Source organism: Lissotriton helveticus, chromosome 3_1 (genome assembly GCF_964261635.1).
Source record: "Lissotriton helveticus chromosome 3_1, aLisHel1.1, whole genome shotgun sequence".
NCBI lineage: Eukaryota > Metazoa > Chordata > Amphibia > Caudata > Salamandridae > Lissotriton > Lissotriton helveticus.
In genome coordinates, this window is record NC_136061.1 from 1,128,708,525 (window position 1) to 1,128,730,178 (window position 21,654).

General features: G+C 42.8%; 1 protein-coding gene across 3 annotated transcripts in view; it reads right to left on the bottom strand.

Moving 5' to 3' along the window:
* GALNT13 (polypeptide N-acetylgalactosaminyltransferase 13) overlaps nucleotides 1–21,654 on the bottom strand; it is a 1,001,053-nt gene that overhangs the window by 312,739 nt on the left and 666,660 nt on the right. For all 3 annotated transcript variants that reach the window (XM_078681726.1, XM_078681725.1, XM_078681724.1), the window contains exon 8: nucleotides 15,393–15,532. In XM_078681726.1, coding sequence (XP_078537852.1) covers nucleotides 15,393–15,532 — 140 coding nt within the window. The remainder of the gene's footprint in view (nucleotides 1–15,392; nucleotides 15,533–21,654) is intronic.

Sequence of the window (21,654 nt, forward strand, 5' to 3'; positions counted from 1 at the left end):
AATGTTGAACTTTCCTCGCATCCAACTGCAAAGTATGCTACCTTTTTTAATATGTAGTTACCTGCCTTAAGGCATATGCTGGTGTGCACTATTGGACTAAAAGCTTTAGCATGGATGTGTTAGTAAGCACAGGCCAATTATTTCAGTTTGCCTTTGAATTTTGCTTTCTCACCCACAACATATGTGTTCCATATATAGATTTGTCCATACTTAGATATAATCACATATGTGACAAACTTAGTATTACAGGATACATCCCTATGAATCCTATAAACAATTGGAGTATTGTATTGGAAGATGTCTTCCTTGTCTTCCCCATACCATCAAACACTATAACTACCACATGTGTAGCTTTGGGATTTATTTTCTGACGGATTGATTTCCCTGATTTTTTTGACTATTCTGGTTCATTCTTTTGCACGTTTAGGCTTTGATATTTAGTACACATGAGTGCAGGTGTTATGTGTTGGTGTTTCTGGCACAGGCACTCCTTTAACTGTATTGTGATTTTGTTAGCATAGATTATTGATTATCAGGGACCACTCTTGTTTACACTGACTGTTTTACACTAAATTACTAATATGATTTGGAAGTATGCACCATCACTATGAGGATTTATCCTAATCGATCCTTCAAAATTATGTATGGTGGTGTCATTTTGACTTCAGAATAGCAATATTTTGCACTTTTCCACCTCAGGTTTGTTGGTGAGATCTGTAATCATGGGACTGGATGATTTATTATGCTTAAATGTTACTTTAGCTGACAAAGTATATAGGCAGATATAGGTCTAGTTAGCACATGCTCACTTGTGAGCTCAGGAAATGTGAACTAATGGATTTGTGATGTCAAGCAAAATGAATTGAAGATAATAAAGAACATCATTTGCACTTCATCAGAAGAAATTTGAATATTCCTCTTTTGTGTTTACTGTGGAATATTCTTCACTTATTGTGACTGTGTTCCATAATTTCCAATGGGTATCAGATGGCCGCCATTGTCGCACTAGTATACATGTTATTTCCATTTAAACCTTTTTGTAACATTGTTGGGTAATGCGGTACTCCAGGAGAAGTGGAAAAATATCCACTTCTACCATATTTTCTGAGGTAGCTTCTGAAAGCTAATTACATTTCTTTAAAAAACTGCCATTTCCCCCTTCCTGAATATGCACTGACCCCAGCTTTCCTCAGTGAGGGTTTTGGGACAGGGCCTAATCAGCAATCAGGCCCTGTGCCTAACTCCACATGCCCCACCCCACAGCCAGTCAATGCTCTATATCGCTGTGTGGAACATATGCATGTGTTCAACCCCTCGGCAGTACGCTGGACAGGTCCTGCACCAAACCCAATGATGCCCATAATCATTCTGAGGGCAGCCAACTAACTGCTGCACATGGCCTTTGATGTGTGCAGTGGATTGTTGGCCAGAAGGCCTGACGTGCAGCCAGTACCTGTGCCCAACCCCAGTCGTGGATGCTACCTATGGCCTTTGGTTTGGTTGCTGGACCTGGTCTCTGGCTAGGTATTTGACCAAACCTCCTATGTCCAACCTACCCTGTGGATGGATAGCCTCCCACTGCAGATGGCCTAGCAGCAGGGCCAGTCCTCTAATCACGCCCTAAGCCCAACCTCTGGCAAACAGCTAACCCCACATTGTGCTTGACCTATGGCTGTGCAAAGCACAGGATAGACCAAAGGGAGGTCAACACCCGCTCCACAAGGTCTTTGGCCATGCACGAAAAGAGGTTGGAAGCAGGACCTGGTCTTGTTGTGTGTGGCCAACAACTACTGGAGGGGTCCACAGAGTCATGAAAACAGCCAATCCCTGTGCCCCACCCCAGCCAGGCAGTGAACTCCCACTGTGAATGGCCTCTGGCCATGCTCAGCACGGGTTGCCCTGTCCGAAGCCTAACCCGGCAAAAATGTGCATTACCTGTTGTGTAAGGACACCTGTGGCCAGTCCCTGCACCTCCACAACCACAGCCAGCCTACCCCACTATGCAAGGTTCTTGGCCATACATAGAGGCATTGATTGCAGGGCCGGGAACTGACCATGCCTCGAGTGGCCAACCCACTGTAAGTGCCTAACTCATCGCAAATGACCCCCCTCCTCCAATATGCACAGCCTTTGGCTGTGGGCAGCAAGCTACAGGCAAAGGGCTAGGACTCCTGTCAGGCACTGGAGCCAAACCACCATGGGCAATCCCCTGTCATTTTCTATTATTCATTTTTTATACGGTTATACGGAATAACTATTTATGCCACTTTTCTATTCTTATGTCACATTTTTTGTGTGGTTTTACATTCTATACTTCATTTTGCTTTTTAGCTTTAATTTTGTTAAACTCTTTTTGTGTTCTTCATGTGTTAAATCTTGTGAAGGATTTGTGATATTTTGCTTTAGATTCACAAGATTTGTCCAGAAGAAATTATTTTCTTACATTTATTGCACGATGTTGGGAATATCTGCAACTTTGGGTCTTCTTTTTCACTCACAGCTCTAAGTACTTATAATGGAACTGTTTCCTCCTCCACCATACCCTGTCATTGCTTTTCGATTTCTGCTCAGTAGTGTTTGTTTTAGTGCACGACTTGCAGGTGTTTCAGTACTCCACTTGTGCCAAAAGAATATTTGTTCAGACTGAGGAACTTAATCACACAAATTCATGTCACATTTCATGTGTTTACTTCCTTCTCTCATCTGAAGTTTAGGAAAGATTTTCACACTAGGGATTCTTGTGGTGAATTGCCCGTTTTACCATCCTTGAAAGTTGCTTCCATTTTCAATGCATCCTCTTCTTGTGTAACACAGTAGATGACTGGCCCTGACTTGATCCTGCTGCTTGTTGGTTTTGTCCAGTTGGTTTTACGGGCATTGTGGTCACAAAAGAAGCTTCCATCTCTCAATCTCTAGCTAGAAATGATAAATGGTGTCCCCTAAGAATGTATGACGTTACAACGCATACATTTACAATGCATGACTTTACAACACAGCCTTTACACCGCAGCATCCATTGCAACGCATACATTTAATTCGCATGCCATTGCAACTAATTTTTTAAAACCACAATTACAACGCATTCCATTACATCACATAATACCTTTACAACGCATACCAATACAAAGCATACCAATACATTGCATTTAAGGTAAGTGTTGGATAGTGTAGGGGTAAAAATTACTATTCTAACTCCAGGGGGTGCAAGAGTAGGGTAAGTGTTGGATAGTGTAGGGGTAAAAATTAATATTCTGACTCCAGGGGGTGCAGCAGTAGGGTAAGTGTTGGATAATGTAGGGTACTATGCGTTGTAATGGAATGCATTGTAATGACATGCGATGTAATGAATGCGTTATAGTGACCTGCGTTATAGTGTCATGAGCTGTAGTGACATGCAATGTAATGGCTGCGTTGTAGTGACATGCATTGTAAAGGATATTGCGATGTAATGACTGCGTTGTAAATGTCATGTGATATGATGACTGCGTTGTAAAGGTTGTTTCATATCCTCTAAAGGGTAGGCTCCTTTTTTCTACAGGATATGGATTTATTTCTCATAGCATGAAGTGTGTAACCATTTAGATGCGCTCTTCTTTTTTGCAGTTTCAAGATTCATGGATCCTCTGTGGTTTCTCCAACTGAATCAATGTTATGGTACCATAAGTCTTTTTCCGGGTCCTTGGCTCTCACACAATCACAAAGGCAATACATTGCGGGGTCTTCCAAGCGCAAACGTGTCTCTCACGTTGGTCTTTAATGTTTGACTTGGTCTCTCATTGAGCTCACCTTGGTCTCTCATTGAGCTCAATTTCTGTCTCAGCAAGGAGGAAGGAGGAGGAGTCATGTACCTTGCTGCTGCTGCTGCCGTGTTGTTGTGCCGGCAGCTGGATTGTTGGATTCCCGGTTTGCCGGTTGCCGGTTTGCTCCTCCACTACCCCACTCCTTGCTGTCGCTGGTGTTTCCCGACGGCTGCCGTTTTCGGTCCCTGCTACCGGACTGCCAGGTCGGGCCGCCACCACCACCGCCGCGTCTCTGCCACGCCGCTGTGTTGTTCTGGGGTTTGGCGATTGGCGTTTTCTGGCAGTTGGCATTTGGTGTCCGGCTGCGGGCGGCCTGCAGGGCTTGAGGCGGACAGGCTGGGAGGAGGAGATGGCGTTGCTGCCACTGCGGTGTGCCTGTGCTGGCGTGCCGTGTAGGGGCAGCGGATGGTCTCCTCTCATGCAGGTGCGGCGAAGGTAGAGGTGGAGGTGGGGTGTAGAGCACCCTTTGATTTGAGCATCCTGTTGGAAGCCATCATCCTGTTGGAAGCCATCAACCTGTTTGTACTTGCTTACTCCGAAGTTGGCCTGTAGAGAGCAGCAGTGAGCAACAGACAGATGTCGAGGCAGAGCGGAACGCTAGCCGCCATACTCCGCAGCGCCAAAAGCTCCCGCCCGTGATTTTAAGGATTCCTCGGACCGGGGCCCCTCTGCAACCTGACGCCCACACTGTAGACGGGGTCGGAGGACAGAGGAGAGCCTGAGGGGGGAACCGAGGATCGACGGAGTCTCCAGAGTTTCCAACCCCTGCGGGAGTGACCTGCTACGGTTTCCAGCCGGCAGCAGCAGTGAGCGGCATTTCTGGTGAGAAGAATCAGCCTCGGCTGTGCTATTGTGCTATTGGAGCAAATGTTGAAAAACATCAGTATAATATATGAAATTGTATAACTACAGAGGAGTGGAGCATCCGGTAAAGCAGACTAATAGCGTGTTAACAGTGTGTTAACAGAGGACCTAATAGCAGGATCCATTGCTGATTGTTGGCAGGATTGTTAGCAGGATTGTTAGCAGGATACGCGCTGCCACCAAACACCCTGGTGAGACCACGGATATGGGGGGTGACGCAGGGAATACTCAGGAGAGACGCAGTATACCCCCTGCAAGCAACCAACTGAGTGTGCTCTTGCCTCTAGATCCCTAACCCTAGCTCCGGTACCAGCTCGGGCCCCAGATCCCGGCATCAGATAAGGGTCAGTTTAAGAGTTCCATAAAGAGTCTTTCACTTGGCTGGAGATCCGCAGGTAGCAAGGGAGAAGACACAGCGGTTGATACAGCGGCATAGTTGATAGTGTGCCGCCCGCAAACAACCTCAGGTCATCGGCTCACCTGGGGCACAAGCCGAGTTGAGCCCGGATCAATCATGAGATCTGGTAAAGTGAGGAAGGCTCCAGGAGAAAAGCCAACAGCCCTGAGGGGAACAACTAAACGGAGAAGACTCGACAAAACTAACACCAACAAGGCAAGCAACTCATTGAAAAACCCATTAATTTCAGCAATTGCTTCTTTATTCGAAAAATCCGCTTCAAGCTAAAACACTGCAATGAGTTCGTGATTTCAATTTTTGAAGGACCCTGGGTCGGCACTGTTCTCGTCATCAGGAGATGTTGTGGGACTATCGACCCCCATAGCCCCTGCAAAAAATAAAAAATGTAGTAGCAAATGATGCTATTCACTCATTCTCTTCAGGGAAACCAAATTTCCAATTCAGCGAAAATTCGGTCTCCCTCAATGGACCGGATCAATCGGAAAAATTAGATCACACAAAAAATCCATCCGAGGGAAATGGCAGTGCAATCATAACAGCAATGGTGCACTCCGCCATTGATGACTTTAACCACTTGGCTGCTATGCGTTTTCCCCCCCGGTGCTGGGATCGCCCATTTTCCATTATTCATGACGAGCTGGGCTCGTCATGAGCGTGCGAGGAGGCTACACCATGACGAGCCCAGCTCGTCATGAGCGTGGAAGGGGTTAACACCATTACTACACAGCAAATGCTTCCTACAAATAAAATAGATTCTAATACAAGCCAGGAGGTAATGAGAAAATCTCAACACAATCATACACAAGTTTTGTATTCGAGCCTCAATGAGGTCTCCCATTTCTGGCCAATCCCAAGCGATTTAACCCCTTGGACGCTCATGACGAGCTCAGCTCGTCATGGAGTGCCCATTAATTTCAATGGAAATTGCATTGAAGTTCATCAAAGTGCTTAGCATCCAAGTGGTTAATAGACAACGGCAAAGAGAATGATTTATTGGCTGGTACAAATTCAGCAAATGAGGAGGCAGTAGCAGTAGTTGAAAATGAAAGCAGCGAAACGGATCAACAAACGGTCAGCTCGCACTACATTGAGAATCAACAAAGGCCAAATGGCCACACCGAAACCCACTCTTCATCTACAAATGAGAATTATATTAAATCAGCAAATAGATAGGCCAATACAAATTTCAACAGGGATGGAGGGCCTCTAGATTTTGTTGCTCCCTTATTACAAGCACTCCAAACATCTATGACAACACTAATAATGCAATCTGATAAATTGGACATTCAAATCAATCTAATGAATGTAATTGCATCTTATATAGCCGGGATAAGTACGAAATTGGAAAATTTGCATAATTTAATCGTCAGAGCACAAGCCAATACTTTTCAACCACAAACTACATGCACTTGTGGCCCAGTTCTCGATAGGATGAGTTCATTACCAATTGTTCTAGAACAGATACTTACTTTAAACAAACGCCTTATTTGCCCAGACACTGAGTCTGATCGACCGTACAAACTCAAAATAGAGCGTCAACCACCAGTCGATAATAAGTCTTCCATAGGGGACGTTAATAAAGAAGAAACCCTTAGGCCCGGCAACAATATAATTAGCAATGATACCATTGTAAAAGTCACTACTGAGGCAATTATCTCAGAACCAATAAAGCAAATCCTAACAAAGAGACAAAGGAAAAAAGAACGGAAAGCGAGTAACAAAAAATGTTAAGCAGGCCCACAGTCAGCTCTTAGAACATACCCTATTTTTTCAAATTCAAATGCAAGAATAACAAAAGAGATCGTACTGGAGAAACATGCTCAGAAGCAATAGAAAGATACGTCAAGTCTAACAATGCAATCCATATGACTAAAAAGGCTCTCAAGAGCCCCCAACTAACAGGAAGCGTGACCAGCCACTTAGAAATGGCAAAAAATCTGCAGAATGCGCTGCAAAAGGGGAACATTTCGCCCACAACTGGCGCTGACAAAAACCCCCAAAAAACTGCGAGGTGTGAAAAAGACAACGACCCTCACTCCGAGGAGATTATGCTGTTAGAAGTTAATCAACAAAGCATCCCACCTCAAGATATTGCTTCACCCAGGGTAACTAACATCATGGAGGGTCATACACAAGTAACCGGTTTAATAAGGAAATCAAATCCTCTTAATCCGCTAGCTGCAAATTACATAGCAGGTAATAACGGGACACCAGACGGTATAACTAATCAATTACAAACGGCACCTCTCACTGAAGAAAGGGAAAGGGTAACGTCCGCTTCTTCATCTCAAGCAGCCTCAGAAACAGGAGTTCAAGACCACGCAGATAATCCTCGTAGTGTTTACCAAAGCCCGACATTTGAAACCCAGAGCAATTTAAGTCAGGGCAAATTAAGAATCTGCATAACAAATAAGGAAATCAAGCAAGTAATTCAGGCGGATGGTAAATGGCCAAGGATAGATTCAACAAAGCTCGGCGATGAATGTCATCAAATAATTTGGACTCCGGAGTATAAGACACAGGGCTGCCACGATATATTGAATAGAAGCAACATCTTGAAACTCATGGCTGAAATCAAGGAACTAAGTGATATTAAATCTACAGATCTAGAACTGGTTCAATTTTTAAGAGAATCCAAGGATACAACAAATGATCAAACATTGACCACTTCGAAAACCCAAGGGATAGTTCAATTAATATTAGGGAGTTCAGACCAATTTCAATCATGGGGCATACAACTATCAAAGCCCATCACCCAGCATTACCCGTTGCCTCTGAAGAAACCTTGTGGAGTGCAATTTACCAGGAAATTGGCTTAATTTGTTCCCCAAAAGCCAGTTTACTCGATCTTATGAAACGCTAAAGGCAGATGCGACTCAGCTCTTACCCAGGAGGGAACGGAAGTAGACAGAGTTGGGAAATCACAACTATCCAAGGATCATTGGAAATGGCTGTCCAGCATGCTAAATGACAAGCGTAAGAACTGCCCGAATATAGATAAGGTGAATCAAATTGCAAATAATGGCATACATGTGATATCATGGAACATTGCCGGTGCTAAAAGACTGTTGGAGGATGGATAAGCCTTAGACGAATGGGCTAACAGCGACATAAATGCTTTGCAAGAAACTTGGCTGCAAGAAGAAATTGCGTTGGTTGGCTTTGTTCACTACACCGTAGCTGCTGAAAAATGCAAAATATATGGTTGAGCCGTTGGCGGCCTATCTGTCCACGTGTCAAACTCCTTAAAAATGTACTCGAACACCTTAATTCTCCCGATCCAAGTCTTCAATTAATCAAATTATCAGGACGAAATGCAACTAATAATATGACAACAATCCTGATTAATTATTACACACAACCAACTTTAGGAGCGAAAAGGACAAAAAATGCCTTATTATGTAAAGTAATAATGGATCTTCGCACCACAGATCTATCATGGAACATAATACTAACTGGCAATTTTAATTCAAACTTGATTTACTCTCCAGAGGAAGATGAAATACTAAGTGCAGATAATATGCATTGGAGCGTTCCACAGCAGATACAAGGTGGGGCAAGGACTCAAAAGGATCTATTAGGCACTCTTCTGGTAACAGAACTAGAGTACCAAGGCATGCGCGTCCTCAATGGCAGGACTGATGGAGATCGTCCGCCGAAGAAAACTTATTATGGCCCGCATGCTCAATCAACGTTGGACTACACCATCGTAAGCTTATCGTTAATCCCCTTAATAAATAGTTTTTACATTGAATACTCACCCCTGAGTGATCATGTGATGCAACATACTAAGTTTACTATCTGCACGGAAAGATTCCAATCATCTCACATACCGGAGGGACAACTTTGTACAATTAACCAAAAGCGCATAAATTGGTCTAACTCTAATAAAACGGAGTGGTTCACAATAATAGAGGACACGCTGAATAATTTAGGTAACGCCCCAAAGCACAAGATACAAGCATGGTCTCTCTTCCTGGAGAAACTAAAGACAAAAATGACATTTCCAGTTACTAAGGCCATGAGACACGGTCCAAATAGCAAATTACCGATGGAACTGCTAGACCTAAGGAGGGATCTGCGTAGAACACATAAGAAGTTGCAGTCGAATGACAAAGATGCCCGTCAATTGGATACATTTCTTGCACAAAGAAATTTATACAAAAAAATGGTCTGGGAGTTTAAAAGGAAAACAAACGAGAACTTTTGGACGAAATTGCTCTTCAGCTCTAAACTCCCGAATTCAAATACATTTTGGAAGATTATAAATCAGTTAATAAGACCTTAAAATGTTCTGACTTAGAATGTGCAGGAAACTGAATGGGCCATTTTTCTCTCGTCAAAATTTAAGGAAAGCTTAGAAAATGTCCCAGGGAACGCACTCATTTTGAAACATCAAAATAAAAGGATTACTGAGGTAGAATGTTGCAGTCAGACTATCAACCGGCCAGTACAAAATGTTCACTTTTAGATGGAACGTATGGTACTTACTTCCCAGAGGAGATAATAAAAATAATCAAAAAGGGCAAAAGTTATGGGGCTCCGGGGCCAAATGGTATCCCGCAAGCGACCTACAAACATGCACCGGAATATTGGAGCTTACTGCTTGAGAAACTTTACCAGATGTGCAAACCTACAACTTAGTCCTGGAAAGTTGGCAAGGCTCCATCATAATGCCTATATATAAATGCGGAGAAAGAACCAGCCCACTTAATTATCGTTTAATAGCACTGCAGGATGTTGAAGCTAAATACTTCGCATCGCTTCTTTTAAAAGATCTTGTAAAGTGGTCAGGAGAAAGAGATCTGAACCCAATCAACCAAACCGGGTTTAGAGAAGGGATGGGAACAATATTGAACATTTTAGCCATCACAATGATAGCCGAAAAATGCAAGCGTACTAAACAGGACTTGAACGTGTGTTTTATAGACTTGCAAGCGGCTTTTGACAGTGTGGATCGGAATTTATTATGGGCTAAATTAAGGGATGGATCCCATTTATCGAGAAAAGTGTTCACAACTATTGGATTAAAACAGGGTTGTGTCCTGGCTCCTCATTTGTTCAATTTATTCATTTCGGATCTTTCTGGCAAGCTAAATTCCTGTAACTCTCACTCTCCGAAATTAGGCAACCTACAACTGACACACCTGGCATACGCCGATAACATCGTGCTAATGAATCTTACAAAAGTTGGGTTATCAAGGCTGCTAACAGTACTTTCAGCTTTCCTGTCAGCAAACAAGCTGGTTCTTAATTCATCCAAAATCCAAAATAATGCTAATTACCAATCGACGTACAATAACCCACAATATCTGGCTAGAAGGAAAACAGCTGGAAAGGGTATCAAATTATAAATACCTGGGATATTACATCGACGACAAGCTCTCCTTAAAAGACCAGAAAAATTACCTGTCACACAGAGCAGGAGCCTTAATATTTGCACTCAGCACCTTGGCAACAAAATTGGAAGGTCCATCGTTAGAACCATTACTAACTGTGATTGCTAACAAAGCCTTGCCCACCCTAGCTTATGCCAGCCTAGCTATGCATGGCAAGGATTCTGTTTTTTTAAACAATTTAATTAATAAAATCTACAAAAAGGTCTTACGTCTTCCCAACTCTGCCTCGCCCGCGCAAATGCGCCTTGAATTCGGTTTAAAGAACGAATCATTGGGCCGACTTTACTCATGCATCAAGGTGTGGTATCAGATTAAGAAGAAAGCCATCGATAATAATCTTAACAAATTTTTATGGCAGGAACTAGAAACGTAAAAAAAATCTGAGGCAAACAAATTCCTGTCAAGTGCATTGGAGTTAACATGCACAGCCAAGCTTTGGGATAAAAACTTGCCATTCACGTAATTCAAACAGGAATTAAATGAAGCCGCGAAATTTCATTCATTGATCACGGACAAAGACATTTTTTCACATCGTTCTCATTCCTGGGCTGTGATCAATAGTTATAAATCTCTTACTCCAGCGGCATATTTGGATACAACATACTCCGTTTTCATCAAAAAAAGGCTGATGGCCTTGAGATTTGGCAAATTTCCAACTTTGGCCGACGAGCCTGCCTGTAAGCATACAGATTCTGTTACTTGTCGCCTCTGTGGTAACACAAAAGAAGATTTAATTCACATTATATGTCACTGTAAGATGCTGAACACAGAGCGAAGGTTCTTCCTAAAGAACATCTTTTTGGTCAAGAGACTACGCACTTACAGGACTGCAGTAATTGGTGGCTTGGACTCAATGTCCCCTCAAATAAACTGAAGATGGTAAAGTTCTTGCTGACTTTTGAAAAACACCTGAAAGCAATCTAATATTTTTAAGACTTATAAGGACAATGGATAAAATTTCTCGTTTCTCCGTCAGTTTATATTGATTTTAGTTCTCTCTCTGGAGATGTACTATTTGGATTTTACTACGTTGCAATTTAACTTTTAGTTGATTTTATTCTACGTGATTTTACATTTAAGCCTTGGATGAGAACTGTAAAGGAAATTTGTTATGGTTTTAATTAACTAAACAATAAAGATTAAATTAAAAAAAAATTCACAAAGGCAATACATCTTTCTGAGTATCACAAAAACAAAAACGACTTCATTGAAGTTCATATATTTTTGAAAAAGATGTGTGAATGAATTGTGAAATATTGTTTGAGTGTAGTGGTTACCTAAGTGCAGTTAAAATGCTATGCCAGTACATTTTTAATCTTGCCTCATTTTATGGGATTTGTGGTACTGGGAACTGGAACCGCAGTTCTGGGATGTGTTAAGTCCACCCACGCTTATTTCCTAGAAAATAGGAGGAACAACAGATCTTTGTAGACCATTGCAGAAGTTTGAATTTTTCCTGCCCATGTATTGCTCCAAATGCAAATACTTTTTTATTTTGTTTTTACAAATCATTGATCTCCTTGACATATGGAAGCTCAGCAGCTTGCTGTTTTTTTCATTTTGGGGGATCCAAAACATTTTCCTCCTTTGCCAAGAGAGGAGGGAAGAAGAAGAGTGGCGAAATCTAGAGGAATATAAACAGATGAGTAATTGAAAACTGGAAAGTGCTCAGACTGAGGGTTCAGGATCGCCACCACAATCAGTTGTCTGTAACTTGTTTACCCTTCCACCTGCTACAAAAACAATCTTCCAAGTAAGTGGCATGCATTTTGTGTGACAAGATGCTGAGCATACGTAACTAAGGTAAATATAAATTTTACCATCTTCAATCCATATGCACATCAATGCTTTACAAGAGCAGCAGTTCAAGGCTGGAAAGAGGGATGCTGATAAGGTGAGTAAATCTTCTTCAGCTATGTAACATGCTAACCCTCCAAGAAGGAGTAATTGCATTCAGATGTCCTGTAGGAGGAGTACGAACAAATCGATCCCTGCTTTGCTACTGCAGGCTTGAATGACTTGGTGTACCACACTGTGATTTCTTGTGGATATCAAAGTGGACCAGCACAAAAATCAAGTGGTTTTCCACCAGAAGACATTAAATATATTTGTTTTTGCCCAGTGGTTTAAAAAAAGATAAAAATATAAATTGCTTCTTTTGTGGGTGAGTGAGAGTGACTGAGAATGAGTGAAAGGGCTGGAAAGGAGGAGTGAAGACTGAGTGAAACAGGGAAAGACTTAGTGAGACAGTGTGCGAAAGTGAGGAAGTGAGTGAGAGGTATTACAGAACAGGAGTTGGCCGCAGTGACTGACCTCTGACTATGCCCTGCAGTCAACCCACCATCGGCATCCAATCAGTGCAGTGCAGGGGGGGGGAGTTAGTACATGGCCACCAGCATGCTTTTGAACCCTACTTGCCATGCATTGCCCAATGTCCCTACCCATGTTCTTTAGATATGTGCAGCGGGTCTACCCACAGGTCCTGGGCTCAATCCAGGGCCTACGTGTAACTTTTCAGAATGCCATAAAACTGGTGCCGAATAGACTGGGGGTGTATTGTGGCTCTGCAGAAGTAGCCTGCACCTGGTGAAACCCATTCGGCGACACAAAGTGGTTGTGTGTCAGAGGAAATTATTGAGTTTTGAATTTGCAAAAATTCTAACGTCGACTGTTGGTGAGACTTTCAACAGACTAGTTTCACAGGTGCTGGGGCACTTTAAGTGTTTCTTTTTAATTATACATATTAATCCTGAGCTCCACAACCTTTGCTTTCTCCTCTTTGTTTTGTAGATCATAGGGTGGTCATTGAATAAGTTCACTTGGCTCTAGGTGGGTATGTTTTTCAAAGCAACCTTTTAGCAATCTAGTAAGCTAATCCCAAAACGAAACCATTTTTTACTTGGTTTCACAAATCCCTTTTCTTTTTTACCCGAGTGTCCAGACAAATAAGTGGTGACATGCCCTTATGATGACCACTCATAAATTGCTAATTTTCTGTCAACATTGAGGTTGGAACACGTCAGCAATTAGATATTGAGAGAAATGTGCAGGAGCCACTTCTGCACCTACATATAAAAACTAGCAGCCCGCCCCAGCGTTGCCCGGGGCAGAAGGGGGCTGGGGGAAGCATTTCAGGCTTGCGTGCACTCATGGCTTCCTCCCGTCCCTCCGCCCGTCCCTCGGTGCGCACCCGCGGCTCTTGGCTGCTTCACTTACCTCACCCGTCGCTCCTCCCTGCGCTGCTGATTTTACCGCTCCACTGCTCCTCCGCTTCTCGCTGCTCCTCACCGCCGCTCGCCGCTCCTCCCCGCGCTCATGTCCTCCGCTCTTCCTGTTGCTCCTGAACGCTCCCGATGTCATCACGCAGACGTCGCGGCCGGCGCTACTTGAAAGGCACTACTTTATTTTTATTTCTAAATTTTTTAAACAACGTATATCTTTTATTTTTATATAGCCTATGTCCTTCTGATTGCCCTGAGGTTTTCAAATATGTCTTGGGTGTTTGGATTGGTGGTGTACTTTTCGAGTTTACCTGGCTCAAAGGACACAGTTCTCTCTTTATAATAGTAGTATAGATAAAATAAAATTCAACGGTGAAATGAAACAAGGAACAGGAAGATAATCTTGATAGTGGAAATGGGACTATGAACATATAATTCACCCTCCTCCTCCTCGTATATGGGACTCCATTGCGTGTTAAAGCACAAACAAAAAAGTTTTTTCTTTGTATGCTATTGTGTATTTTATGTTTCTGGCCCACGTTCTAATTTCAATTTGAGATTTTGGGACTGATTATGATAACGGGCAGTTGAACCTCTGCCTGCCACCCGCTATTGTGTTGGTCAGGAGATCAACCGACAAACAGGAGGGGGTCTGACCGCCGCATTATGATGAGACCGCCATACTGGCAGTCACAAAGTGCTCCTTTACACAGTGGCTTGTGCTGTGGCCCAGGAAAAGGGCAGCAACAGAAGCTACCATGTAAAGAAGCACATCCTGCACCTCCACGCACTGTGTGCCATGCACCATGTGGTGCATGGCACACAGTGCAAGGAGGTGCGTGGGGGCCTACATGTGTCCCCTTGGCCACTTTACAGTGGCCCATGACAGAAGGAGGCCTGGTTTGGGGCCGCCTAAATATGTTTCCGACAACCTTTTTATGGCTGACAAAGCTGTCCGAAAGGGATATTGTAATCCTGATGGCGGTGTCTGGCTTGACACTATCTCCATTCGGGATTGCAATTCCGACCACCACCCCGACGGGATCACTGATCCTGTTGGAGGTGGTGGTCTTCCCCCCGACTCTTTAGGGTGCAACAACCAGGATAGTAATCCATTGGTCGGCCCAAAGGTTTGTTGATCAGACTGCCACCGACAGCCTGTTGGTGTAGGTCCAACCCAAATCATAATCAGGCCCATTATCACAATGTATATTTCATGTTAATTGCATTGCAATGTACCTGTTATGGTTTGTCTAACAGCAAGTGTGACATGTATTTATACTGTGTGAGTACATTAGGCTATTTGTGTTTTTTGATCACTTTTTGGATTGTGGCACTTCGTGAAATATGTTGTTGTATTAAATAAGACAGCAGAAAGTTCTTCTGGAATCATTTGGTTCCATTAAATAAGGTAGTAGAAGCATGTTTAAATTCGTTTTTATGAGTTTACAGTAAAAATGTATTTCTTAGTTCTATGCAACTAAAACCGAAAACCACTGTGCCTCAACGCCGGGGTTCTATGAATTGAAAATTCAACGAAGGGAGGGGGCAGGGCGGATGTAATGTCTCCGAAAAGCACAAACATAACAAATTACAAGATAGTAAGCACATCTAAAGAGCCAAAAACAGTAACAGCAGGTAATTGTCAAATGTTAGCCTAATTAATATAATAAAGTTGTGCATACAGTACCTCACCCAGTGAGAAGTAACGCCTTGGGATCTGAGAGTCTGGATAGATATTTTCAAGGTACCACCAAAAGGGTTTACATCGCAGTTTTTCTCTCAGAGCTTTCCTGACGGAGACATCGCCATAGTCCACTTTAACAACACCTGGAATTTTTAAAAGAACTTATTCAATAAACTAATTTTTACTGCACCATAAGTTTTTCATTGGTTATTGCATTATCATGATTTTGCATCCTACAGCTGCAGCTCAACAAGGTGGTACTGAAATGCAGCTGCTTCCACACCAAGTACCTTTCATTTTAGCCGTTTAAGTTATACTGAAAAACATACAAATTAAATTTTTTTCTAGAACATAGATTCTCTAAAGTTCATCACAGTCCGTCTGCACAAAAAAAGAATCACATGTGCTGTTTACCTTATTAATTTAGTAGAAGAAATTTCAAATTAAATTGAAAATAAATGAATGTGCTTCATTTCAATTACCCATATATCTATGCAGCTTCTAATATTTCATGGCATGAGTGACCACACTCCCATTCGTTTTTAATTAACCAGCTTTTCACTGTGGTTTCATTTATTTCCAAAGAAATTAATGACTTAGATCATAAGTCATAGGTTCCAAGTATAGTAAACAATTTGTTATATTCAGACCTTCAAAAATAAAATACGGCGACTAATATTTCTTTTGAAATAAATGTGTTCTGTAGTAGAACGACTTTTGTGTAAACAGTAATTGCATCTGCGGTAATCAAAAAAAACTTTGACCTTTAATTCAATCAATAGAATGTTTTTGATTATCATCAAATAATCCTAAAAGCACAGATAAAGAATAACTAAAAGCAATTAAACAGTTTACAAACATCTTACATAAATAGTTACATTGGATAACATTCAAAGGTAATTATTTATGCGTATTATATACTTACACTTAAAACGCCCAAAGAGACCACATTTGATTAGTGTGGTACCACCATGAGTGTTATTTCCAAAACACGACGAGTAGCAAGCAATGAATCAAAATTAATTTTGTGACCAGGACACTTTGCTTCTGAGCCAGACCATTTCAGAGAGACTGGTACATGTGTTACACTAACTGGGCGTGCACTAGAAATATATTTTATTTTTTTTCGAATAAGAATTGCTTTATTTTTGCATAGTTAACAAAAACCATTGCAATATTGACTTTAAAAAGATAAAAACTATAGACTAATATTCAACATAGTTTCATCAACCATTACCACCTTTTTAAGCACTTTGTTATAGAAAAATATCTTCCATTAAAATAATTAACACCCAAGATAAATTCAGTTGTTTGTTCACCGGGTTTAGGTAGGCCAGCACTGCGTGCCTCCTGGTACATGTGCCTTTCTGCTTCAGTGGTGCTTTGAGGAACTGTAGCCATTCTTGAAGCAGTTCCTTGCATTAACAGATTAGATGTAAAATATCTCCTTGTTTGGTGTGGCACAGCCTGCATGTGTCTTGTGTTATTGCCCTCAGGAATGGTGGAAGATGCTGGGCACAGAGAAAGATCCCCAGTCTATACCTTAGGAAGGTCATTTTTATGGATTTGGGATATCCCTGAATAAAGAATGTTTGTGGGGCAAGTGATTTGTAGGAGTTCAAGGTCATCCAGGCATGAGGTCTGTTTGAGATGCTTGCCTTGTCCTCCACCGAGGAAATTTGTTTTATGCATTTCTAGACTCGTTTTTTAAAGGTTAGATAGCCGAGTTGCATGTCCCAGAGTCCCTTGAGTCTGGTAGATTCCAGGGCTAGCTACAGGCAGCTTCTAGCTTGGGAGCACTCCCTATGCTGTAAGTCGTGCCATAGCAGATGATTTAACATATTTGTAGTGGTGCTTCTGATCTTATACCAGCAGATAATATACGATCCCTGCCTGGCCAAGACTTGTTGTGTAAGACCAAATGCCATCTTTATTTGAGCCAGTGAAGTATTTGCGGGAGGCAGAACATGGTTCTATATGCCTTGACCAGTGTATTTTCCAGAACCTTGGCATCTCTTCCCCGCATTGCCTCACTGCCATAGGTAATCGAGGGCAGTAGTTTAGCCTGGACTACCTTCAGAAGTGGGCTCAATGTCGGCCCCATCAATTTATTTTCAAGGTTTTCCATCGATAAAGATATCAACAGTCCTTTGCTTCTTATTCTATCTGGCGCTTAAGTGACTCTTCCTTGTCGATTATAACTCCTAGGTACTTATACTCGTAAGCTGGTTAAAGTTTAGTGCCACCCAGAAACCAGTTCCTTTGCAGGTTTTTTTGTTGTTTATTGTCATTGTGCTAGTCTTACTCAGATTTATTTTTAAGTTCTTTTCTATAGCGTAGTTCTGCATTTCCGTAAGTGTGACTAAGCAGAACTACGTTGTCTGCGTACATCAGGTTGGACAATGTTTTTCCACCTAGCTTGGGTGATTGGGTGTTACAGGCATCGAGCACCTTTGGGAGGTCGGCCATTAATAGATTGAACAGGGTTGGTGCAAACACACAACCCTGTTTCAGAAGTTTTGTTGTGGGGACTGTTGAAGAGAGGTGGGTACCTCAGCCTAGTTTCACCTGCACCCATGTATCTGTATGGAGCAGCAACAAAATGTTTAAAATGTGCTGTGGGATGCCCCATAGCGCCAGTTTCCCCACAGTCTGCCCCTCTCTACATTGTCGAAAGCAGCACTAAAGTCGATGTAACATAGATGTAAGGGTAGGTTAGAGGTTTTTGCTAAGTCAATTTGTACAGAGATTGTAAGAAAATTTGTTGCTGTACCGGACATTTTGCGGAAGCCAGTCTGGTTCAGCTGTATCATCTGGTTTGCCTCTGCCCAAGATGTGAGCTCCTCTAGTATGATGCCCGCAAAGTATTTTACTTCATTATCTATCAGGGCAACTAGGTGGTAATTATTAGGCTCGGCCTTGTCTCCTTTTTTGTAAATTTGCACAATTGTTAAACCCTTTCAAAACTTGGGTATTCTGTTTAGCAGCCTCATTTCCAGAAAGAGAGGTTGCAGGATGTCAGCCCAGTCCTCCGTCTTTGCTTGGAACAGGGCAGGTGGAATACCTTTCGGTCCCAGAGCCCCTTCTTTTCTCCCTTTGGCGATCCGCTTTTTTATTAGGAGTGAAAGGGGGCTGCTAACTACGCATGACGGTATGTCTTCCGTGGCTGGCAACTTCTGCTCCCTCATCTCACGGCATGCACTAGTTTTTACATAAGAATTCACCTACTCAATAATATTCAAAATAAAATCACTGCATGTTTTGCAAATTAGAATTAATTGTGGATAGATAATATGCTTATTTACTATAAACATTTTGCTAGATAAACACAGTGATTGTGAGCGCTGATCTCGTCTACAAAGATAGGAGAAACATGTTATGTTATGTTATGTTAACACATTCTTCTATAGCGCAACAGCTACTCCGGACGGAGTGTCCCGGCGCTTTGGCGAAGAGGTCCTCCAGGGGCAACTACATAACAAAAGTAAGGAAAGGCGGGGGCCCTATCGGGTGAAAAGCCAAGTTTTTAACGCCTTTCTGAAAGACATAAGGCTGGGGATCTGTCTCAGCGAAAGGGGAAGCTCGTTCCAGGCACGAGGAGCCAAGTAGTGAAAAGAGCGGCCACCCAGTCTTGCGCGTTTGATGGTCGGAACTATCATTTTAGACAAGGAGGCAGACCTTAAAGCTCTATTAGGTTTATAAAAAACAAGACGTTTTCTAATGTAACTAGGGCCAATGTCATGAAGGGCTTTGAAGGTCATCGTCAGACTTTTGAAAAGGGCTCTCTTGGCTATGGGAAGCCAGTGCAGTTCTTTTAACAGATCAGAGGCACCAGCGCGTCTGGGGAGCCCGTAGATGGCACGGGCAGCTGAATTTTGGACTACTTGAAGTCGCCTCACAAGGTATTTAGGGAGTCCTAGGTAAAGGGCATTTGCGTAGTCTAATCTAGACCCAATAAGTGATTGAACAATGACCCTTCTATGCTTGATTGAAATCAGGGGGAGAAATTTTCTAAGCATCCGAAGGATGCCGAAACATTTCCCAGAAAGGCAAGATATTTGGGGTCCGAAAGCTAGGTCATTATCGACGATGATTCCTAAGTTTTTAGCTTTGATACTCGCATTTGCAGGTGGAAACAAGTCTTGCGGCCACCAGCTTTTCCAATTTGGTTCAGTAGTGCAGCCAAAGAAAAGCAGCTCCGACTTGTCGGAGTTACATTTTAATCCATGCCCTCTGAACCATCCAAAGACTGTCTCTAGACAGCTTCTGATGAGAGTCCCGTCAAACACCTCATTCTTGCCACATGTAAACAAGAGTTGGGTGTCGTCAGCGTAGGACACGATCTGAGCGCCAAAAGACTCCACCACCTCTGCTAGGGGGGCCAAAAAGATGTTGAAAAGCAGGGGGCTAAGAATAGACCCCTGAGGGACCCCTACCTCCAGAGGTGCCATAACGGCGGAGTGTGGAGGCGCCCAGATCGTTTGTCGGTGGTCGGCTAGAAAGGATTTGAGCCAATTCCACACCGTCCCCCGAAGACCACATTCCCAGAGTCGTATTAGGAGGGTATCATGGGAAACGGTGTCGAACGCCGCCGACAGGTCCAACATGACCAACATGGCCTTTCCTCCAGCATCCAATACCTCTCTAATAACGATTGTGACTTCCAGTAACGCGGTCTCCGTACTATAATTAGCACGAAAACCAGATTGACTGTTGTGCAGCAGATGATTCTCCTCGATGAAATTCGAGATTGATCTGTGCACATGTCTTTCAGCCACTTTCGCCAGAGCGGGGAGGAGAGAGATTGGCCTATAGTTGGCATGGACGGTAGGATCTAGGGCTGGTTTTTTTAGAAGTGGAAGAATGAGAGCACACTTCCAAGCCCGAGGGACTACACCAGAAGACAGTGAGGAGTTGAGGATGGAGTTAATAAGACCATTTAGGGCTGGGGCTATTTTGTTGAAACATGAAGCTGGGCAAGGATCAAGAGGTGAGCCAGACTTCAACCCGGACAGATGGTCTAAAGAGGAATCAAGACTCAGCGGGGGAAATTCCCAGAGAGTGGGGGTCAGAACAAGTTTAGAGGAAGAGTGGGCAGCTGGTAGATCTACCTTATTTTGTTTGGAATAGACAGCAAGGGAAGCTTGGATGGACTTTATCTTATTAACAAAATAGTGGGCCAATTCACTCAGCCAGGGTTTTGAATGGGACTGGACCGGGGTGCCTAGGGACGGAGACGTAAAATCTTTAACGATTCTGAAAATTTCCTTACATGTGTTTCCCGATTCCTCGATGCGACGCTCAAGATAGGATTTTTTCTCATTCCACAACAACTTATGGTAGGATCTAGTCAAATTTTTAAATTTTTGTTTCTCCAAGGAATTATACTCCCTCCTCCAAGCTCTTTCAGCTCTCTTGCAGTTTTGGCGAGCTTCCCTGAGCTGAGAGGTGAACCAAGGGGCAGAGGGCCGTTTGTTCCCAGATTTAGCTATTTTCTCGGGAACAAGAATCGCCAGTCTTGCCGTAAGCCACTCGACAAAGTGAACTAGGTCATCTTCCAAGTTGCCTGACAAAATACAGGGTGCACATTCCATAGCAAACATGGTGTTATGAAAATGTTTCTTGGTTTTTGCATTTGGAAATTCATTGTATTAGGGAAAACGCGCACACCTTTGGAATTTTTCGGGCAGTAAGACTCAATATGTGAGGGTTTAAAAACAATAAATTGCCCAAATTTCAGTGAGTTTGTTGGAATTGTAAGCACCCATGAAATATGCCATGGCATGCACATTTTCTTGCTGAAGTCATCATGTAGCCCCTTGTGGTGGTAAGTTATGTCCACGAACTAGCGGGTAATGTTTTTGACACATCTGTCCATTAGGCATGTTTCCAGGGGTGTAACCCAGGCCACTTTGGCAAAGGGGTAGCCCCACCATCTGGGAGCCCCTACTTAGCCGAAGGCCCATGACTTTCTGTGAGATATGAGAGTCAGAGGGCTCCCTCGCCACATTCTGTAGTGGGGTCCCACTATTTTACATTATGCTCTTCATGTTTCACAAACTATTGCTGAAGGAGATAGATTGCCAGTTTCCTTGCACAAAGCATTACTGTGAGTGCTGACCCCAATGGTGAAACACATGACAATTCACTAGATTTCCTAAATGGTCAAACTCATTTTCCAAAGTGAAGAATACATTTTATGGGCTGCCTCAATTTCATTAGCCAGTGGGTTCAATGCCATGCATGCATATTGGCTAAGGACATG